General features: G+C 50.9%; 1 protein-coding gene across 4 annotated transcripts in view; it reads left to right on the forward strand.

The window, feature by feature from the left end:
* Positions 1 to 338: 338 nt before the first annotated feature.
* Positions 339 to 17,339, forward strand: part of Pmp22 (peripheral myelin protein 22) — a 31,759-nt gene continuing 14,758 nt past the window's right edge. The window contains exons 1-3 of one of the 4 annotated variants that reach the window (XM_036198355.1): positions 339 to 454; positions 4,369 to 4,485; positions 6,154 to 6,253. In XM_036198355.1, the coding sequence (XP_036054248.1) occupies positions 4,408 to 4,485; positions 6,154 to 6,253 (178 nt within the window). In that variant the 5' untranslated portion in view covers positions 339 to 454; positions 4,369 to 4,407. Of the gene's footprint in view, positions 455 to 2,709; positions 2,909 to 3,867; positions 3,940 to 4,117; positions 4,206 to 4,368; positions 4,486 to 6,153; positions 6,254 to 17,339 lie in introns of those variants that run through there. The other 3 variants (XM_036198352.1, XM_036198353.1, XM_036198356.1) reach the window with 3 other exon arrangements.

Here is a 17,339-nt window from a genome sequence, read left to right on the forward strand (position 1 = left end):
GTTACAGAAAGCCAATTGAGAATGGGCTGGATGTCTTTGCTTGTACATAGGCTAGTATTTCCAGGGAGAAAAGCCCTGGGTTATCAGGTTCAGGAACACCCAAATTCATTCCAAGCTCTTCATTTCCTGCAGGGCCTCTTGGGATCACTCTCTTCCAGAGGATACACAGTGAATACTGTCTCTTTAAATAGTAGAGGCTGAGAACCTCTCAGGCCACCATGACATATCCCAGCATTGGACCAGCCCCTAAATAAACTGGAAAGACGCCTAGTCCGGCCTCAGTCACAGGGAGCTCCACCAGAGAACATCTCAGGGAGCCTGACTGGAAGCCGCAGAGCTCAGATTCCTGTCTGCTGTGGACATCTGCTGTCCTGTGGGGAAGGCTTGCCTTCCATCCTTTGCATTTGACTGCAAAGAAAATCCGTGTGGAAGAAGGCATTACACCGTTGTTCTGGTGAGTTTGATTGGCAAATGATGCCTCTGGGTACTGTGAGTGGCAATTCAATTCCCATCCATTGTAAACCTGCCAATGGAAATGACTGTAGTGGAGATGGCACATCGGTATCGAAAACAACAGGGACTCGGGAGTTTGCTTAAAACCCGGGTGTGTATTTGGCTGGGAGACAAGAGCATGATCTGAGAGCATCTAGAACCTGAATACATCCAGATTGGAAGGGAAAGGGGCCCCTAGATGCCCCCTACCCTAGTGCAAGCAGCAGTATTCACACTGCTGGCATTCGGGGCTGGGACATGGCCTTGTCCCACCTGTGGCCAGAGGCTCTGGGTGTGGCTAGGCTTGCTCAGCACTTCCTCAGTAGCATTTCCTCTCCAGCACTGAGAGATGGCCAGGAAGCAAGAGGCAGCAAGGGACAGATGGTGTCACCTTTCTGGCAGCTTGTGGTGTGTCTGTGACCGAGGAGATTATTGACTAAAATACCAAGTTCAAACAACGGGGAGGAGCTGTGGCTGCGCCTGCAACCACCCCCTTTTCAGGATGCATAGTAGACTGCCTCTAGAAGTTCACTTAAGAGACAGAAAGGGAAGAGAATCCAGATGCCGTTGGGAATGCTTAGAACACAGAAGGTTTTAAGTAAGAGCGCAGCAGTGACTGCTAGGACACATCTGACATGGAAAATGACCCATAAGATGAAAGACTTAGTTCCATTTCCTCTGTCATTCTCAGGCCACGTGCATTCCATGTAGCTGTGTAGCTCTGGGTAGTCTAATCTATTTTAGTATGGAGGTGGACAGGCCTGCCTTGTAGGGCTGTGAACGTTAAATGCGGTATTCTTATAATAGCGGTGCGTTTGTGGCCTGGGCCTGCATTTTGTTCCAGACACACCGCTAAGGGCTTTGAGCATATCTTCTTGATGGATCACCACGCCCTTCCGAGAGGGTACCAGTAGCTCTTTCCAGAAACATTGAAAACATTGAGGCTGCTCAGTGAGTGCCTACAACCAGGAGGGAGCTGGCTGATTAGGTGTACCTGAGCACAGAGCCTGGACCTCAACCACCACACCTCACCTCCTCTCATCCTCCCGTGCCAAGCCCAGGAAAAACACCTGGCACAGACAAGGCCGTTGAATACCAATTTTGCGAGTATTCTTTTTCATCTGGTAAGAAAATTCAAGAGATCATTTGTCTGAAGAACCCTTCAGATTTATTTATTATTTATTTTTATTTCATGAGCAAGAATTTACACTTAGTTCAAATAGTGGCTACTTTCAAATAGCAAAATAACATGGAACTATTTGAGTCATCTAGGGCTTGATGACACACTACTCACTACTCATAATAGGTAGGGAGGGTGTGGATGTGCGGGTAGAGACTTTTAACACATTGGCTCCTTGCTCAGTCAGCCGGACACAGGTGACCTGATGCCTACTTGGGCACATCTCCAAGAAGAGCTGGCTAGCCTCTCCCTCTATAACTCTGGGAGGGCCACACTCAGGCGGCTATGAATCAGCTAGTTTCTCTGGCTGATCTTCCGCACCTCAGATGGCCAGTTCCCTCACCCCCCCTACCCTTGTGGCCAGGGCTCCAGCCAAGGCTGGGAGCTAGGCCAGATTGCCTCAGGCAAACTTCGCCTGGAGCTTATATGCGGTTGTAATCTGGTGTTTGCCAAAGCTAGGAGGAACCAGGTCTGAGGGCTCCCTGTCTCTTTGTCAACCTGCCCCTCGCCCTCGGATTCTGGTCCCAGCAAGGTCCTCCGAATCCCAAGAAGCCAGCACACTTTCTAGGTACAAGCAGGAATAGGATGGCGGGGATGGGTGTTTTGAGGACAAGCCCAGTTAAGACCCCAGCGCAACCGAGCCAGGTGTGCAAGGCCCCAGAGGACAGGGCTGTCGGTAGGAGAGGGGATCCAGTCCCAGTAACCCAGCATGGGCACAGTCCACTTTGGTGCTCCCGGAAACCGAGCCCTGCGCACATGCGGCATGATGCCCAGCAAGCTTTACCCATGTGGGAGTGAGGGGCGAAGGTATGATTTATCGGTCAACAGGGTCCAAGTACCACAGAGCTAGGGGAGGTGGGAGGTGAGAAGCCCAGGGGCCTCCAGCTTCGAGTAAAAGTCTAGCTTTTCGCCGCGATCTGCTTTTTCCGGAGTGAGTGTCTTTAAGTCCAAGTAACTGTCTGGGGCAGTCGGCGCCCCGCCCGCCTGCCCCCTCTCCTCGGGGAGGTCCGCCCTCCCGCACACGCTGACCCCGGGACACACCCTTCTGCAGCGACGCAAACAGGGCGTAGTTCCCGTTAAAGGGGAACGCCGGGAGCCTCCCACTGCCCCCTTGCTTTGCGCGCGCACAGCCCCACAGCACAGCTGTCTTTGGGGGACGCCAGCAACCCAGAGGTCGCACCGGAGTTTGTGCCCGAGGCCACTCTGCTCTGAGACAGCTGTCTCTTTCAACTGCAAGTAAGTTGGTAGGGAAAGTGAAGGAGGTGGGGGATAAACCTGTGCATCATCTGGAGATGGTGCCCTAGAGTGGTGACCTGGTTCCTGCCCGCCACAGGGCCGCCTGTTGGCCAGAGCGCTGAGACCCCTGCCTGCTTCTTTCCTAGCCTTACCCCAGGGACACACCTAGGACTTGCCTTCACAGCATTCAGACCTCAGGGTAGTGGCGGTGTCTGGATAGAGGGTGGCTGGGGCAGCCATGCAATTCTTTCCAGACGATGTACTGTTAAAATACCTAGGATAGTATCCCAGACCTCTAGCCCTTCAGGTCCTAGCCTTATCTGCTCTTGCTCCTGGCTCCTTGAAGCTTTCCACTGTAATTTAAATTTTCTGCAAAGCATGGAAAAATCCTATTTATATCTTCTGTGCATTCCTGGATTTTTGTTTTTGATGTTTTCCTTGGGAGGAAAAGGGAGGTGTCTGGGATAGAATATTCGTCAAAACTATTCTGAAGTCTCCTTGGCCCAAGGTTCTGTCCTTAACTGGTCCACCCAGCTGTAGCCAGGTCTTTCACAACTGTACACATTCGCTATCGATCACCCAAGCTTTAGCTCCCTAAAGTCTGTGAGGGTAGGATCTCCCGACTTCAGAAACACATCTTGCCAGTTCTGATCTGTGGGAATTCTCAGATTCAACCAGCCCTTTCACAGTCTCCTTCCCGCGAGTCAGCAGCACCCCAGGATAGGGCTCCTGGAGCATCCATTCGGGATGGAAAACTGAACGGGATACGCGTGGGGGCCCTGCCTGCGGCGGGCTCAGTCTGCCTGTCCGTGGGGCCGTTTGGGGCAGCGGGGAGAGCGTGGAACTAGCGGGGCTGAAGGCCCTTAACCCCCTGGGGCGCAGAGAAGGCGGGAGCCCCGCGCGCGGGAAGCTCGGGAGCCGGGCAGTCCTCCAGCCCGCCTGCTCTCCCTATCCCGGAGCTGCCAGCGTCTAGGCTGAGCCTAGGGCGGGGCGGCTCCTCTCCTCTGGCAAAACCCGGTGGAAACTTGGAGGCAAGTAACGGAACGCGAGGCACTCTGGGGTCTGGGAAAGCAGCCTCGGGCGGCGGGCGACCCCAGGCCGCTGGTTACAATCCTGGCGCCACCCGCTGAGCCTTCCGCCCCCCGGGGGAATCCGCCCCGTGACTTGGGGCAGGGATGTGGCCTCCCAAGTCCCACGAGCCCCGAGAGGCGCCCAGGCTGGGCGGAGGCTCGCTGTGGCCTCTGCTCATCCTACTGGAAACTCCTCTCCAACGCGCGCCTCCCGGGGTGTTCGAGACGTGCGTACCACTTGCTTGTTTTGTTCCAAAGGCAAAAGATGTTTGATCGCCCGCAGGCGCTGGGCGGGGATAGGGATGGCGGCTGCCGCCCCCTCTCGGCCAGCTGGGCCCCCGGGCCAGGGCCAGAGCCAGAAGCCTCACACCCGCCTCCTTCTCCGTGCAGGCAGCGCTCCACAGAGCCCGAGCCCAACTCCCAGTCACCATGCTCCTGCTGTTGTTGGGGATCCTGTTCCTCCACATCGCCCTGCTAGTGTTGCTGTTCGTCTCCACCATCGTCAGCGTGAGTGCGGGCGGGCAGGGGAGGCTCCCCGTGGGGCGGCAGCTAGCTCTGCTTTGAGTTTCCAGGTGCTTCTCCAAGTGCCAAAGCTGGCATGGTATTTGCAGACAGCTGAACATCTCAGAGGCCCAGGGGCGTTTGCTTTTTCACTTTCTGGCCACCCGTTTCTTTTCAGTCCTGTGAGAAGGTTGGGCCAGAGTCAGGGGTAGAAAGTGAGCAAGAACTGCAGGAACTTAGCTGGTCAGGCTTTTGAGCCAAAGGACAGCAGGGCAGATAACATGGTTCTTGGCCCCCAGTTGATAAGATTGGACTGCATTTTCCTCCTTGTTGTAGCCTCTTTGAACTAGGTGGGCAATTTATAAAGTCTTACCCCACCCCCCAAATCAATAGTTCAGATGAGTTGTTCCATTTATAAAACTCTTTAGGACTTGGAGTTATCAAGTTAAAATCGACTTAGCTGGAAAAAAGTTTGCAAGTCTCTAGCCAGTATTTTGCAGCAGGCCTGCAGTATCTTAGGGGACTTCCTTCCACTGATAAGAGCTGACCAGGGAAATAACTGGTTGTGAAGCTGTCAAACACGGTGGATTAATTTATTTTTAAGTTTATTTTCTTGCCAATGAAGATGTATGCTTCTGGCCTTAATGACTTAGGGTAAGGCATGGTGGAAGTGAGGTTTCTGAGAAACAGGTTTGGGATTTGTAAATTGCGTTGTTATTTACAAGGTCTGCGTTATGAACCATGGTTGATGCTCATCTTGACAGCAGTAGGAGCCATAAGCTCAGTTGGCACAGTGCCTGGTGAGCAAGCGGGAGGCCTGGGTTCAGTTCCTAGCATGGCTTGAGCTTACATAGAGTAGTGCCTGCCTGTAATTTCAGCACTTCCTGAGGTAGAAGCAGAAGGGTCAGGAGTTCAAGGTCATCCTTGGCTTCATAGAGAGTTTGAGGACAGCCTGGGCTACATAAAACCCTGACCCCTCGATGCCCACTCAAGAAGTATATACGTAAAGAAGTAGGCTTAGCCAGGCGGTGGTGGTACTCGCCTGTAATCCCAGCACTCGGGAGGCAGAGGCAGGTGGATCTCTGTGAGTTTGAGGCCAGCCTGGGCTACTGAGTGAGTTCCAGGACAGGCTCCAAAGCTACACAGAGAAACCCTGTCTCGAAAACAAAAAACAAACAAACAAAAGGAAGTAGGCTTAGAGAGCTCATGACTAGGAATGAGGCCCAGAAGATGTGTATGTGGTGGGGGTAGCACTTGAGTGCAGTTGTCCTTGGGCAAGTCCCTGGTTCCTATTATGCCCCAGACCTCTTCGTGTGGTAGCATGTGTATATGTGGGTGTCTCTCTCTGTGTGTGATATCTTTATATTTCCAAAGAGCTTTTCACACACAAAACACTATTCCCACCTCGACATGGTGATATCTGTATCAGACTGTCACCTCTCATTCCTGGATCACAGGTGTTAACTTTACCAGGGAGTGGCCTGTGCTGAGGGCAGGAAGGGGGAGGGTCAGGCCTCCAGGTGATCGGGCTAGGGAGTGGCCCAAGCTGATCTCGATGGGCAGGATGGGGTAGGGCAGGCCTACAGGTGATGGCTGCTCTATTGTCCTCACCCTGTCCCTTTTCCTCCTTCCCTCCTCACTGCGACACTAACTGGGGCATTTGATTCTTTGCAGCAATGGCTTGTGGGCAATGGACACACGACTGATCTCTGGCAGAACTGTACCACGTCCTTCTCTGGAGCCGTCCAACATTGCTCCTCATCCTCAGCAAGTGGTGAGAGACTAGTTTTGTGCTCTGCTCAGAGTGGTCCTGAGGGCTCTTCTTTTGCACCCCAAAACATCAGTTCTTGAGGTTCTGGCCTAGAAAGGCTCTACCGGGTGGAGTGGAGTGTGTGTCACAGAGCCACGAAACCAACATGAGAGGCAGGTGACAGTTGTCTCACGAGGGGTCCTTAGTATCACGGTGCCTCTGCCTGAGCCATGCCTTCAGCTTGTCCTAGTTGCTTTGTGTAATGTTCTTTGTGGGTAAAGAAATACAGACACAAGTAAACAGGGGTGGTACCATGCCGGTTCTCCTAAGGTAGTTCCTATGGCAGCAGGTGATACTGTGGATATACTTGGTTTGGTGACTCTCCATCAGAAATGTCCTGCATCTTTCCACTGCAGCGTTAGGCAGTTGAGACTTTCTGAAGATGGCCTGGTCAAGTTTGCCCCCACCCCCATTACCAGACAGCCTTCCTAGGTCTCGGGCCTCAGTGGTACCATTTAGCATCATAAGCTGACCCTCTGGGCCCTTCTCCATAGACTGTATTTCTCCTCTGCTCTCAGCATCTTTGGCTACGGCTGAGAATGAAATTGAGGGAACACACTAGGAGTGCTCTGCAGGGAGCCTGTGTAGAGGTGACTAGGGGGCTCTTCTGGTGGATATGTAGTCACGAGATTTCTGCCAAGACCTGGTCTTATGTTCCCAAGGATGGGTCCTGGGTCCAGGGAGGCCTGGAACTCTGGCTTTAAAAGGGCCAGTTAAGGACAGCTTCCAGTCTTACAGTAAACTGCCCACTCATGTTTAGTTGAAGGTACCACACTCAGTTAGAGGGACCAATTAACATCCAGCCCCACAGAGCAGGCAGTGAAGTGATGCTCCGCTCCGTGCAATCTGGTCCCTTAGTTGGGTTTTCCTTCCTTATAGACTCTGCAAGAGTATCATTGAAATGTAGCAAATGAAAGACCCTAGACTCAGCAGAAATGGGAACTGGTAACATATTCATAGGGAGGACAGGTAAAAAGCGGTTTTAAAATTTCACCATTCTGGGCCTGGGGACAGGGCCAGGACCCCAGTCCTTTTGAAAGGGTAGTTCTTCATCTGGGTGTGTGGGATACACTAAATTGAAATCATCCTAGAGGTTGCATGGTGAGTTGGCAGCCAAGGAAATGAGCATCGCTCATGAATGCCTGAGAATGTGACGAGAACGCTCTTAGTCCCCCAAAAGCCACAGCATCAGATTTCAACTGCTTCAGCTTTAGGGTCTGGCAGAAGCGCCCTAGACATTCAGGATGTGTGGCTTCTGGCTCACTGCTGACACCTAGTGGTCAAAAGTGGCAAGACAGCCTGAAAAGTCAGCTTTCCCTGGGGCTTCGGGCCTGGTGTCCACAGGCGCTGTCCCCAAGTGGCATCTGGCCACGTGGGGTTGGCACAGAATTCGAGACTTTTAGGCCCGGAAGGAGCAGTTTTGGCAGGCATATTAAAACCGCCTGAGTTTCAGCTGAGGCGAAGAGGCAGAGGAACTGCTAAATTGTGCACAAACTGTCTGGGAGAGAATGGCCAGTACAGCTGGGTAACCCGTTAATTGCCCCAAACCCTGCATCTTCCTACACGGTAAATAGCTGTCCCTTGATGCCAAAAGCACACGTTAAAGAGACACTAGTGCTATTTTAAAGAGGAAACTTGCCCCTCAACTTCTCCATACCTGACAAATTCACCTTCCTGTGTTCTAGCCTACAGTGATACTGCTCAGTGTGTTAGTGTGTTCTGAGTCTGCTGGATGGCTTTTCTGGGAACCCCAGGTCATAGCTCTGATGATAACGGGCTTTTGAGGCATTCAGGAAAGGTTCCAAAGAAACTGGGCTTGTTTCCATTGGGCTTATTCTAAATTAAGAGTTTCCGTTTAAACTTCCCCAGTAGTAATTATCTCGATGACGTCTTCCCGGTGTGTCAGCAGGTTACCAACTAAGCTCTGAGTGATCAGTGCACTGGGCCTGTTTTGCCTGTTCCATGGCCTTTAACAATGAGTTGTGCAACAATAGAGTTACAAAGTTACTTTTAAAGCACTGGGGCACCTTCATGAATGAACAGTGTTGCGTTGTTCTCTGAATTAAATGAACCGTGTTTGTTCTTAGCCTATTGGAAGCATACTTTTTAGAGTAATCATTGTTGATAGTGATTTGTAAAGAATAAGTCTCAAGCATGTATCTCCATGTACATGGTAGGCTTCCTGCCTCCCTTGGGGTTTTGCTGCAGCCAAGGTTGGTCTTGAGTTCTTGGGTTCAAGGGATTCCCCATGCCTCAGCTTCCTTGAGGAGCTGGGATACCATAGCCATATGCCACTGTTTAGCTCCAATCTGCTCTTTGAAGGGAACTGAGGCTCTAGTCCTCTCTCTGGGGGATGGGGTGGGGAAGCTCTGTTATCATAGAAACCACTGCTATGTGGATGTGGACTGCTGGTGTGTACTATGAGGCAGCCCAGTATCTACACTATCAAGGAGGAAGGTGTGTCAGGTCTTTTCTCAAAGCTATCTCTTCACACTGGATCTGGTTTTATCTGTCCTTCTCAGGCCCTCAACCTCTTCTCATACTCTCAGTTTGTTCCCAAACTGATTCACTTACTTTCTGGCCCCTGCCTAATCCCTGCTGGAGGCAGAGGTGAACGGCTGGCTCTGTGGGGCCCACCCTAAGGCTAGGGAGCTCCTGGCTTTGGCAGTCAGGGACCTTGCCCCTGCTGATGCTGAACCTCACTGAGGAGTCACTGAGGAGTCAGGGGATAAGTGTAGGGGCATGAGTCACTCACTGTGAAGGCACAACTGGGCCAGGTGCCCGAGGAGAGGGGGCAGGCAGACAGCGCCAGAGTTCAGGAGGAAGTGGAAGGGCAGTCTCCAGTGGGAGGCAGAATATGATCCCTCCTCCAAAGGGCAGGCAGGATTTAAGTAAATATAGGCAAGCCGGGAGATAGGCTCTGTCTGGACAGTGACCTACTGCAAGAAGACAGGACAAGGTTGACCAGTTGACTGGTATTCTGGTTAGCATTAGGGACTGTCTCCACCAGGCAGAATATCTTCAAATGTTAGCACTGCAGATGAGTTTATTTCCCCTTCCTTTGAGGAAGTCAGAGCATGGCAGCCCAAGAGATGCACAGGTTTCATGACATTTTTAGGGAACTAGGTGCTTTCTAGGTACTTCGCCATCTTTTGGGGTTAGTTCTCATCCCCCATGAATGTAAAGGCTGCTAGAGCTCCAGCCATCTCATCCATGTCCTCATGTCCAACAGCAGGGTGAACAAAGCAGAGAGGAAAGAATGTACTCTTTCCCCCTTTAATGGCGTGTGCCTGGAACACACATTTATTCCTTCCTTTTGTTGGAGCTCAGTTACCAGATCATGCCTTACTCATTTACAAGAAGGCAGAGTAATGGAGTAGAATTGTCGACAATTTCTCCCTCCCTTCCTCCCTCTCCCTGCTCCCTCCTTTCCTCCCCCTCCATCTGCTCCCCTTCCTCCCTCACTTCCCATGCTCTCTTCCTCCATTTCCCTCCTCCTCCTCAAGTGTAGTGAAATCTTGGAGTCCTTTATCAACACCCGTGAATCCTTGGTTTCTTCCAGTCCAGTCTGCTCTTCCAAAGGCCAGACTTGTGTGTTCAGCCACCTGCCAGAGAGTTCTGCTAGGCTGTTTTAAGAGGCTCCACCCACGTCGCCATCTTCAGAGTCATCCTGCACCTTGACCATTCTTTGCCGTTGTCGTCTAGTGTCTTAGTGAAGAGTGCTCCACCGCCCAGCCTGCCCAGCAGCTGGAGTCACCCTGTATACACTTCTTCTCGGAGTCCTCATTTCATAAGACATCCCATCCTCTAACGTCTACAGTCACAGTCCCCGGCTTGTGAGAGCCACCAAGGAGGCAACTGCTGACTAGATAGTCTAGATAGTGTTCCAAGAACAGATGGAGACTATCTGTTCTTGACCCTCTGTGATAGGTCTTCCTATCTAGGAATCTAGGATAAAGTTTTTAAGAAGAAAGCCTGCTTCCATCACTTGGGTTTCCAAGCTTCCTGAGGCCCCTTTGGCCCTCATTTCCAAGTTGACAGCCTTGCCATGGTCCAGGGGAACTGGATGGAAGGGCCTCTTCCTCACCCACCCTTCTTCCTTCCACCACAGAATTTCAGCACTCCCATTGTCCCTTGGATGTAAACACGCCACTTGAGGATTCTCCTTTCTTCTCTCCATTTCTTGCCTCTCATCCTTTACTATTCTTCCTCCCTTGTATTTCACCAGAGCTGTGTTGTTGCACCTGTGGTGTGACACAGAGAAGAGATGCTGAAGAGCAGCCATCCCGGGAGCTCAAGTGATGGGGGGCAGCATCAGGAGCCATGCAGGGAACGGAAGAGTGGGTTGAGAGCATGGGGAGCTGCAGTGTGCACTTGAGTGTGTGGGTATGGGGGGGAGGGGGCTAGGAGTTGGAGATTGAGCCCTTGAGAATGACCCTGGAGTAAGCTGTGTGGACATTTGGGAGAGGCTCTAGGTAGGGGGACCACTGAGCACAAGATCGATCACAGGAAGGAGAGAAATAGCAGAGGGGCAGAGTGGGTCAGGACAGGGCATGTCCAATGATCCTTCCAGACTCAGTAAGAGCTGGGCCCCTGCAAGCTCACCTCACCTCCCCATTCTGTTGAGACCCTGTCTGCTCTAGACTCTGGGGGATCTGTTTTCTTCTAGAAGCATTCATCAGGCAGACTCTGCTGGGCTCTTACCAGGAACCCAAAAATGTCTGGCTGATTATTCTTAACACTGTTTTTTTTTTTTTTTTTTTTTAAAAAAAAAACAAAACCTTTTCTGCTTTCCATATATTCTTCCCTGGAGACATTAATTTTTATGATCAGACAACAATCATAGAAAGGATTTTCTATTAGAGAAGTGAGTCTTAAGCTGCAGGCATGGTGAATAGGACTAGAGGGTGATCTCCACAGCATCGCTGAGAGGCAGAAGTGATTGGGGCCTTGGCTTTCAGATAAATAAGGTCTGTAAACTTGGGCTCAGCACTCTGGGTAGGTGCTGAGCCTTCTCCAGAGTAGTCCCTGTGAGGGAGCTGAGGAGCCACTGCTTCAGATCTGGGCAGCACATGCTTTGCCATGAAGTGAATCTGTACCTTGTGCTTTGAATTTATGTATATTTTAAATGTATAGAAGCCATCTCCAGCTCTAGATTTCACCTGTGTGGACCTGACCTGGAGCAGAAGGGTTAAGATCCCAGGCTGCTTGGGTGCCTGAGGGTTAGGAGGGCTCAGCCTAGCCCTGGTCTCCTCACTGCCTTCAGAGAACTCAGCTGAGGTCAGGCACAGCAGACTTGCCTTTGGCACAGCTTGACTCCTACCCCATTCCTACTTACAAAGTGCTGTGTTGTGTGGGAAACTGAGGGCCATGGCCACAAAAAGTATGCGTGTTCTTGACACATCTTTGATTTTAGAGAGTGTCTACTCAACCGAGAACATGAAGGGAATAACCACACCCAAGGCATGCCTTGCCTTCGCAGTGGTTGGAGACACCCTGTAGGTTTCCTGGTGACATTGGGCCTCTCAGCTGCAGAGAGCCGCTCCATCTCAGAGTAAGACTTCCTTGCTCTTCACTTCCGTTCTAAATGACAGCAACACATAGAGGTGGGTGGCATTGGTCAGGCTGGAAACAGGGAAAACCTGTATCTCGCCAGTGTCGGTCCCACCAAACGCTCTGGTGGGCTCTTTTGTCTGTCTCCAAAACAGGGCCAGACTTTTATCTCACTCTTCCATTTGGGGACACTGTCATTTTGGCAAGGACACCAGAGCATTTCCTTGCTGTGGCTCAGCTTCAGGTCAGACTTTAGGAAACCCAGAAGCCCTGTGCATTTATCGGCTCATGTTTCACAGCTTAAAGTCTTGGTGGTTTTCCAGGCCAACCCATAATGCCACTGCAGTAATGGCTCTTGGTTTTACAGGATCTCATGGGTTCTTTGGCAGGAAAAGCAGTCTAGGGGGTGGGATGTGATATTTGAACTCTTGACTTTCCTGTCAGATGTCAGTATCTCCGTTCATACAGAACCTTCACAGTCTTTGCCGTTTAAAAGCTTTAGATATGAGGCTGGAGCGAGAAGATTGCCTGAGCCCAGGAGTGTAGATCTGTACAGATAACACAGTGAGTTGTCCTTTCGTAATAACCAGTTATTATGATGCTGCGTTGTAGGTGATGATATCAGCTGCATCTGTCGGGTTTCATTGGAGCCCAGGAAACATCCTTTGCATTTTCGGAGCAGGGAGAGCTTGGCTGTGGCTTGACTTGGGGTCATGGTGGCCTGAGAGGAGGATGTGTGGGCCTAGGGACCGAAAATACAGTAACTGGCATGCAAGAGCCTCCGACTGTCGCTTTCCCCATCAGTCTAGAGACACCTCTGCAATAAGCCCACTGTGTGTTTATCCTACTAGTGATAGGAAGCACCCAGCTTCCAGGAAAGCTTTTCCTTTCTCAGGAGACACCGGTAAGCTGCAGCCGTATGTTCTTCACATGTGTGGAGGCAATCCTGTACCGTATGTAGACTTTGTTCCAGAAATTGGGCACACAGAGGCATAAGAAAGACCAGGTTTTGGCCCCATGGAGCTCACAGTGAGTTGGAACAGTCCTGAATGTAGAAAGTGGGGTTCAGAAAGCTGTAGAAATGAGGTAGATTGTTGCCCCTGGGGAGGAAGGAGCAGGTCATAGGCGGCCTCTTTGTCCACAGTGAAGGGTGGGCATTTTGAAAATTAATTCTGGGGGAAGGCAAAGGACCAGTGAGGAGCTGTGGTGATGTTCCAGGCTGGGAATGACGGGCAGTGGCAGTCCCTATGACAAAGATGATACAATGCCAGGCATTCTTGTCAGAGTCCGGCATTGAACCCACACTGGAACTGTAGGACATGGTAGAGGCTTGGCTGGTTGGGAGGAGCAGAGGAGGAGGAGGAGGAGGAGGAGGAGGAGGAGGGGGAGGAGGAGGAGGAGGAGGAGGAGGAGGAGGAGGGTGCTGGTGAGAACCTTTGTTGCTGCATTAGATGTAGGTTGTGGAAGCATGATTAGAAATGATGTCTGGGGGGTTGGGGATTTAGCTCAGTGGTAGAGTGCTTACCTAGCAAGTGCAAAGCCCTGAGTTTTATCCTCAGCTCAAAAAAAAAAAATGATGTCTGGGTTTTTGGGGGCAGGAGATAGGTCTGAGATGGGGTCTTGGACTGAGTTGGTAGAGATGGAGGAAAACAGAGCATCCGAGGATAGGAACCAGGGTTGGATTTACTCATCAGCAGTGTCAGCAAGGTCTCTTTCTGGATTTAGCAGTTCGGGACCAGTCTCACTGGATCTTTTCAGTTGGACATCCTGAATATGTGAGGGGGTGTATTCAGGGTCCTGAGGCTAAGAAGACATTTGAGAAATTCCCTTGTTTAGCCCACAGCTTCTGTTGCCTGAGGCAGTCAGTCCTGGCAGCCTTTCCCTGTGCCAGTATTCTAGACTTGGGCCCACTGTATCCCATTGCCCGCCCTCAAGAACTGGAAATGTTTCCAGTGACTAGCATGGAGGTTGTCTGTTCTGTTTGACAGATCTTCAAATAGCAGAGGACTGCAGTTTCCCTTCTTCCTTCCTGTGGCTTCTCCGGAGCTAGTGAGATTGTCCCAGGGTCCACACTGGATGGTCTGGGTAGGCAGCAAGTGTGCCATTGAGAGCCTCTGAAGTGAACCCGTGGAAAAATCAGAGCTATCTCTCCATGACATACCATCCCTCCTCCCCCTTCTCTATCTTTGGTGGAGTCTAAATCCAAAAGGTACCAGGGAAGACACTGACTCTGATTTCAAGTACATTGTTGACTTTTCAGGCACTCCAGTGCATTGTGGTAGAAAAACAAGTCAATGAGACCCCGGGAATCCAACACTGGTCTATCTCTAGCAAGGGGGCAGACTGGTACCCTGATGACTTAACAGTTATCTGTGCTAAGGACACACAGAGTCTTCACTGCACAGGTCCCAGGGCATAACTGGTATATAGGTGGACCCAAGGAGGTGGCTAGCCCTTGAGCTTGTTCTTGGGAATTAGAATATCAGGGGACCCGGGGAACACAGAAGGGCTTTGTGCATATGACAGGGTGGGTGGCATACTGTTCCTGGTAAGTGTGGGGACTGTGTTCTTTCTAGCTCTTGTTCTCCATGATAGCCTGTTTGTATCTGGTGGGGCGAGAGTGGAGGACTTTGGTTTTTCTTGTATGGAGAAATCCCATAAAACCCAAAGATGTCATAGACAGCCCCTCCACTCCCTGTCCATTCTCCATTCACAAGGATTAGGTTCTGCAATGGAATCCGCCTCTCTCTCTAGTCTGTTTCTGTGGCCAAACTCAGTGTTTTCAAGTGGGCTGCCATGGTCAATGATTTTGAAAACTATTAAACTGTAGAAGTTTATCAAGCTTTTCTTATTTTTTTTTAAACAAGCACAACTTCTTGTGGCCTCTAATAATAATTCACGACACGTTGTGTCAGAAAGAGAGGCTAAGGTACTGGAGCATGAAACCCATGCCCCCTTTTTGGTATCGACTTGTGGATTGAGTCTCAGGATAAACATTTTCTGCAGATCTTCCTGTTTCCCCGGCTTTTTAACAAGGTACAGATGAAGCCTCCAAAAGCTCCCTCCTCTGTTCAAGGAACTCAGGGACCCCAGTGAGTGCATGGGGATCCCTGTGCAAATCCAAGACCCAGTGCGCAGAAGAGCATGGGTGTCAGAGCATAAACTAGACTGAGACTGAGAGACTGGTTTGTGTCTTCCACAAACCTATTCATTAGGAGTGCAGGTAACTGAGTACTTGCATGAATTGAGCATCTTATCCAAAAGGTCTGCAGCTTGAGACGCCTCTGGGGTGTTTTTAGACATCAGAACACTTGCATATGTGTTAGTCATGTTTGGCAAGGGACCCAAGTCTAAACTGGAAATGTATTTATATACAGCTGATATTCGTAGCCTGCAGATAGACGTCTATATATTCAGTGCACCTATCACTTTGGGTCAGGTGAAGAGCTTTCCACTGTGTCAAGTTCCAGATTTGTGAACGTTTTGGATGTTTGGATTAGTGACAGTCAACATGCTATCGTGTCATTGGAGTCCCTGGATGGGAGGATTCTTTCCAAACCCCCCACCCACCCCAGCACTTTGTGCTCACTAATGTCCAGCTGCAGGTTGCTCCCACTAAAACACCTCCTTAATTATCGGCTGAAAAGGCCTCAGGAGAGGTGAGCCTCCATGGTCTCTGAGCCCCAGGGCCTTGCCTTGCTTTTCTGTTGATAGACTTGCTGCAGGGGTCATGGGCAAAGTTAGCTTGAGCCCCCATTCTGGTCTCAAACTGCTGGGGGAAGGGGTGGAAGCCCCTGGGACAGGACCCACACTGGACTCTGGGCCACCAAGCTGGTGGGCGAAGGGTAAGCAGAGGCCACATTGTTCAGAGTGGAGGCTGCTTTGCAAATCCAGCTATTTCTGGAATGGCATTCATACTGAGAAAGAAGGAAAACGGTGATTTTGTGTGATGGTGGTGGGTTGGAGATTTGGGGGTGGGGGTCCTGCTCTTAGGGGCTGTCATGTGACTTTGAAAATAGTGCAGCACTGTGCCTGTGGGAGGCACTAACTCCTGCCTCTGTGATTTACCACCCCTGATGGCTTTCTTCCATCTCTCCAGTTCGTGTTCTTTCTTATCTACCTTACATTTTCAACAGAACTACTTATTACTTATGGGTTGTTTTTGGTGGTCCTGGAGAACAAAGCCATACTATTGAGTAGGCTAAACAAGTCACCGATCTACTCAGCTACATCTAGACTCCGGTGAGCTCTCTCTCTTGAATCAGAAAACCATTCACAAATTGCCCAGGGAGAAACAGAGGTCAGGGAGAGGCTGGCTCAGGGCTGGTAATGACGGAGGCAGATGAACTGTGCGTGTTTTCTGAGCCCTTAACCATCTAGACTGTAGGCCCTAGGCTAAGAATATAGCCGAGGGGGCAGATGTATTTCCTTCTCTGCTCAGCTGGCTCTGGGCAGGAATCTGACCTTGAAGGGAAGCTTGGGTGAGCCAGCTCTGCCATCCCCTGTGGGCTCTGGGGGATGGGCCTGTCTACAGCCACAACCCAGCACAGAAAGTTGTCTGTAGCCCTGGCACCTGGCAGCAGTCTCACTGAGGCAGCAGGTCTGTGGAGAGCGTACAGGCTTTTTCATTCTGATTCAGCAACCCAGGGTTGAGATTGGCTTAGACCTGGCCCCTAGAATTCTAACGACGTTCTCCGGGGATCCAGTCTGCATTCCCTACTAAGTGAGCTCTGGAGAATGACAAGAGGTTTCCTTGGGTTATATACTCAATTATTGTAGGCTTGCATTTAGCGGGGAGCAGGGAATTGCCACAGTGAGGCTTGTTCACTGTTGGAATACCAGCCTTTGCAGGTCACTGGAAACCCAAGTTGCAAATGGACAGCCTTCTCCCTGACTTCCGTTTCTTTCTGCTGCCATCACCAGCCTCTTACTTTGCTCTAGCAAAAGTGGGCACACTAGCTTTGGAGGCCAAAGTAAAGCCACCACTTGATTCACTAAAGAAGCGTTTGTTGGCTAAGTCAGCCGCACCCACTGATTTACGCTCTCCCTGACTTTGTCCTACAGAAGGCAGCTGAGTAGTCACAGCCGAGGTCCAGTGACCTCCAAAGCTTGATCTGCCAGCTCACTGCAGTCAGCTTGCTGTGTAGACAGATACCCATCTGTTGACGCTTTACAGTGATGCTGTGCTGGGGAAGAGAAACACAGCGACATCAAAGTTGTGTCAGGATGCTTTTTGGAGTTCTGGTTGGTGTCCCGATCACACCAGTTCCGTGGCGTTTGGTCCCCAGAACAGCACTGCTTTGTGTGACCCAGATGGAGGCGCCTAGAATGGAGCCTCCAGTCACAACATAAAAGGTTCTTTCTTGCCAGGGGATGGTGGCTCACACCTTTAATCCCAGCCCTCGGGAGGCAGAAGCAGGTGGATCTCTGTGAGTTCGAGGCCAGCCTGGTCTCCAAAGTGAGTTCCAGGACAGGCTCCAAAGAACAACAACAACAA

This window comes from Onychomys torridus, chromosome 8 (genome assembly GCF_903995425.1).
Source record: "Onychomys torridus chromosome 8, mOncTor1.1, whole genome shotgun sequence".
NCBI lineage: Eukaryota > Metazoa > Chordata > Mammalia > Rodentia > Cricetidae > Onychomys > Onychomys torridus.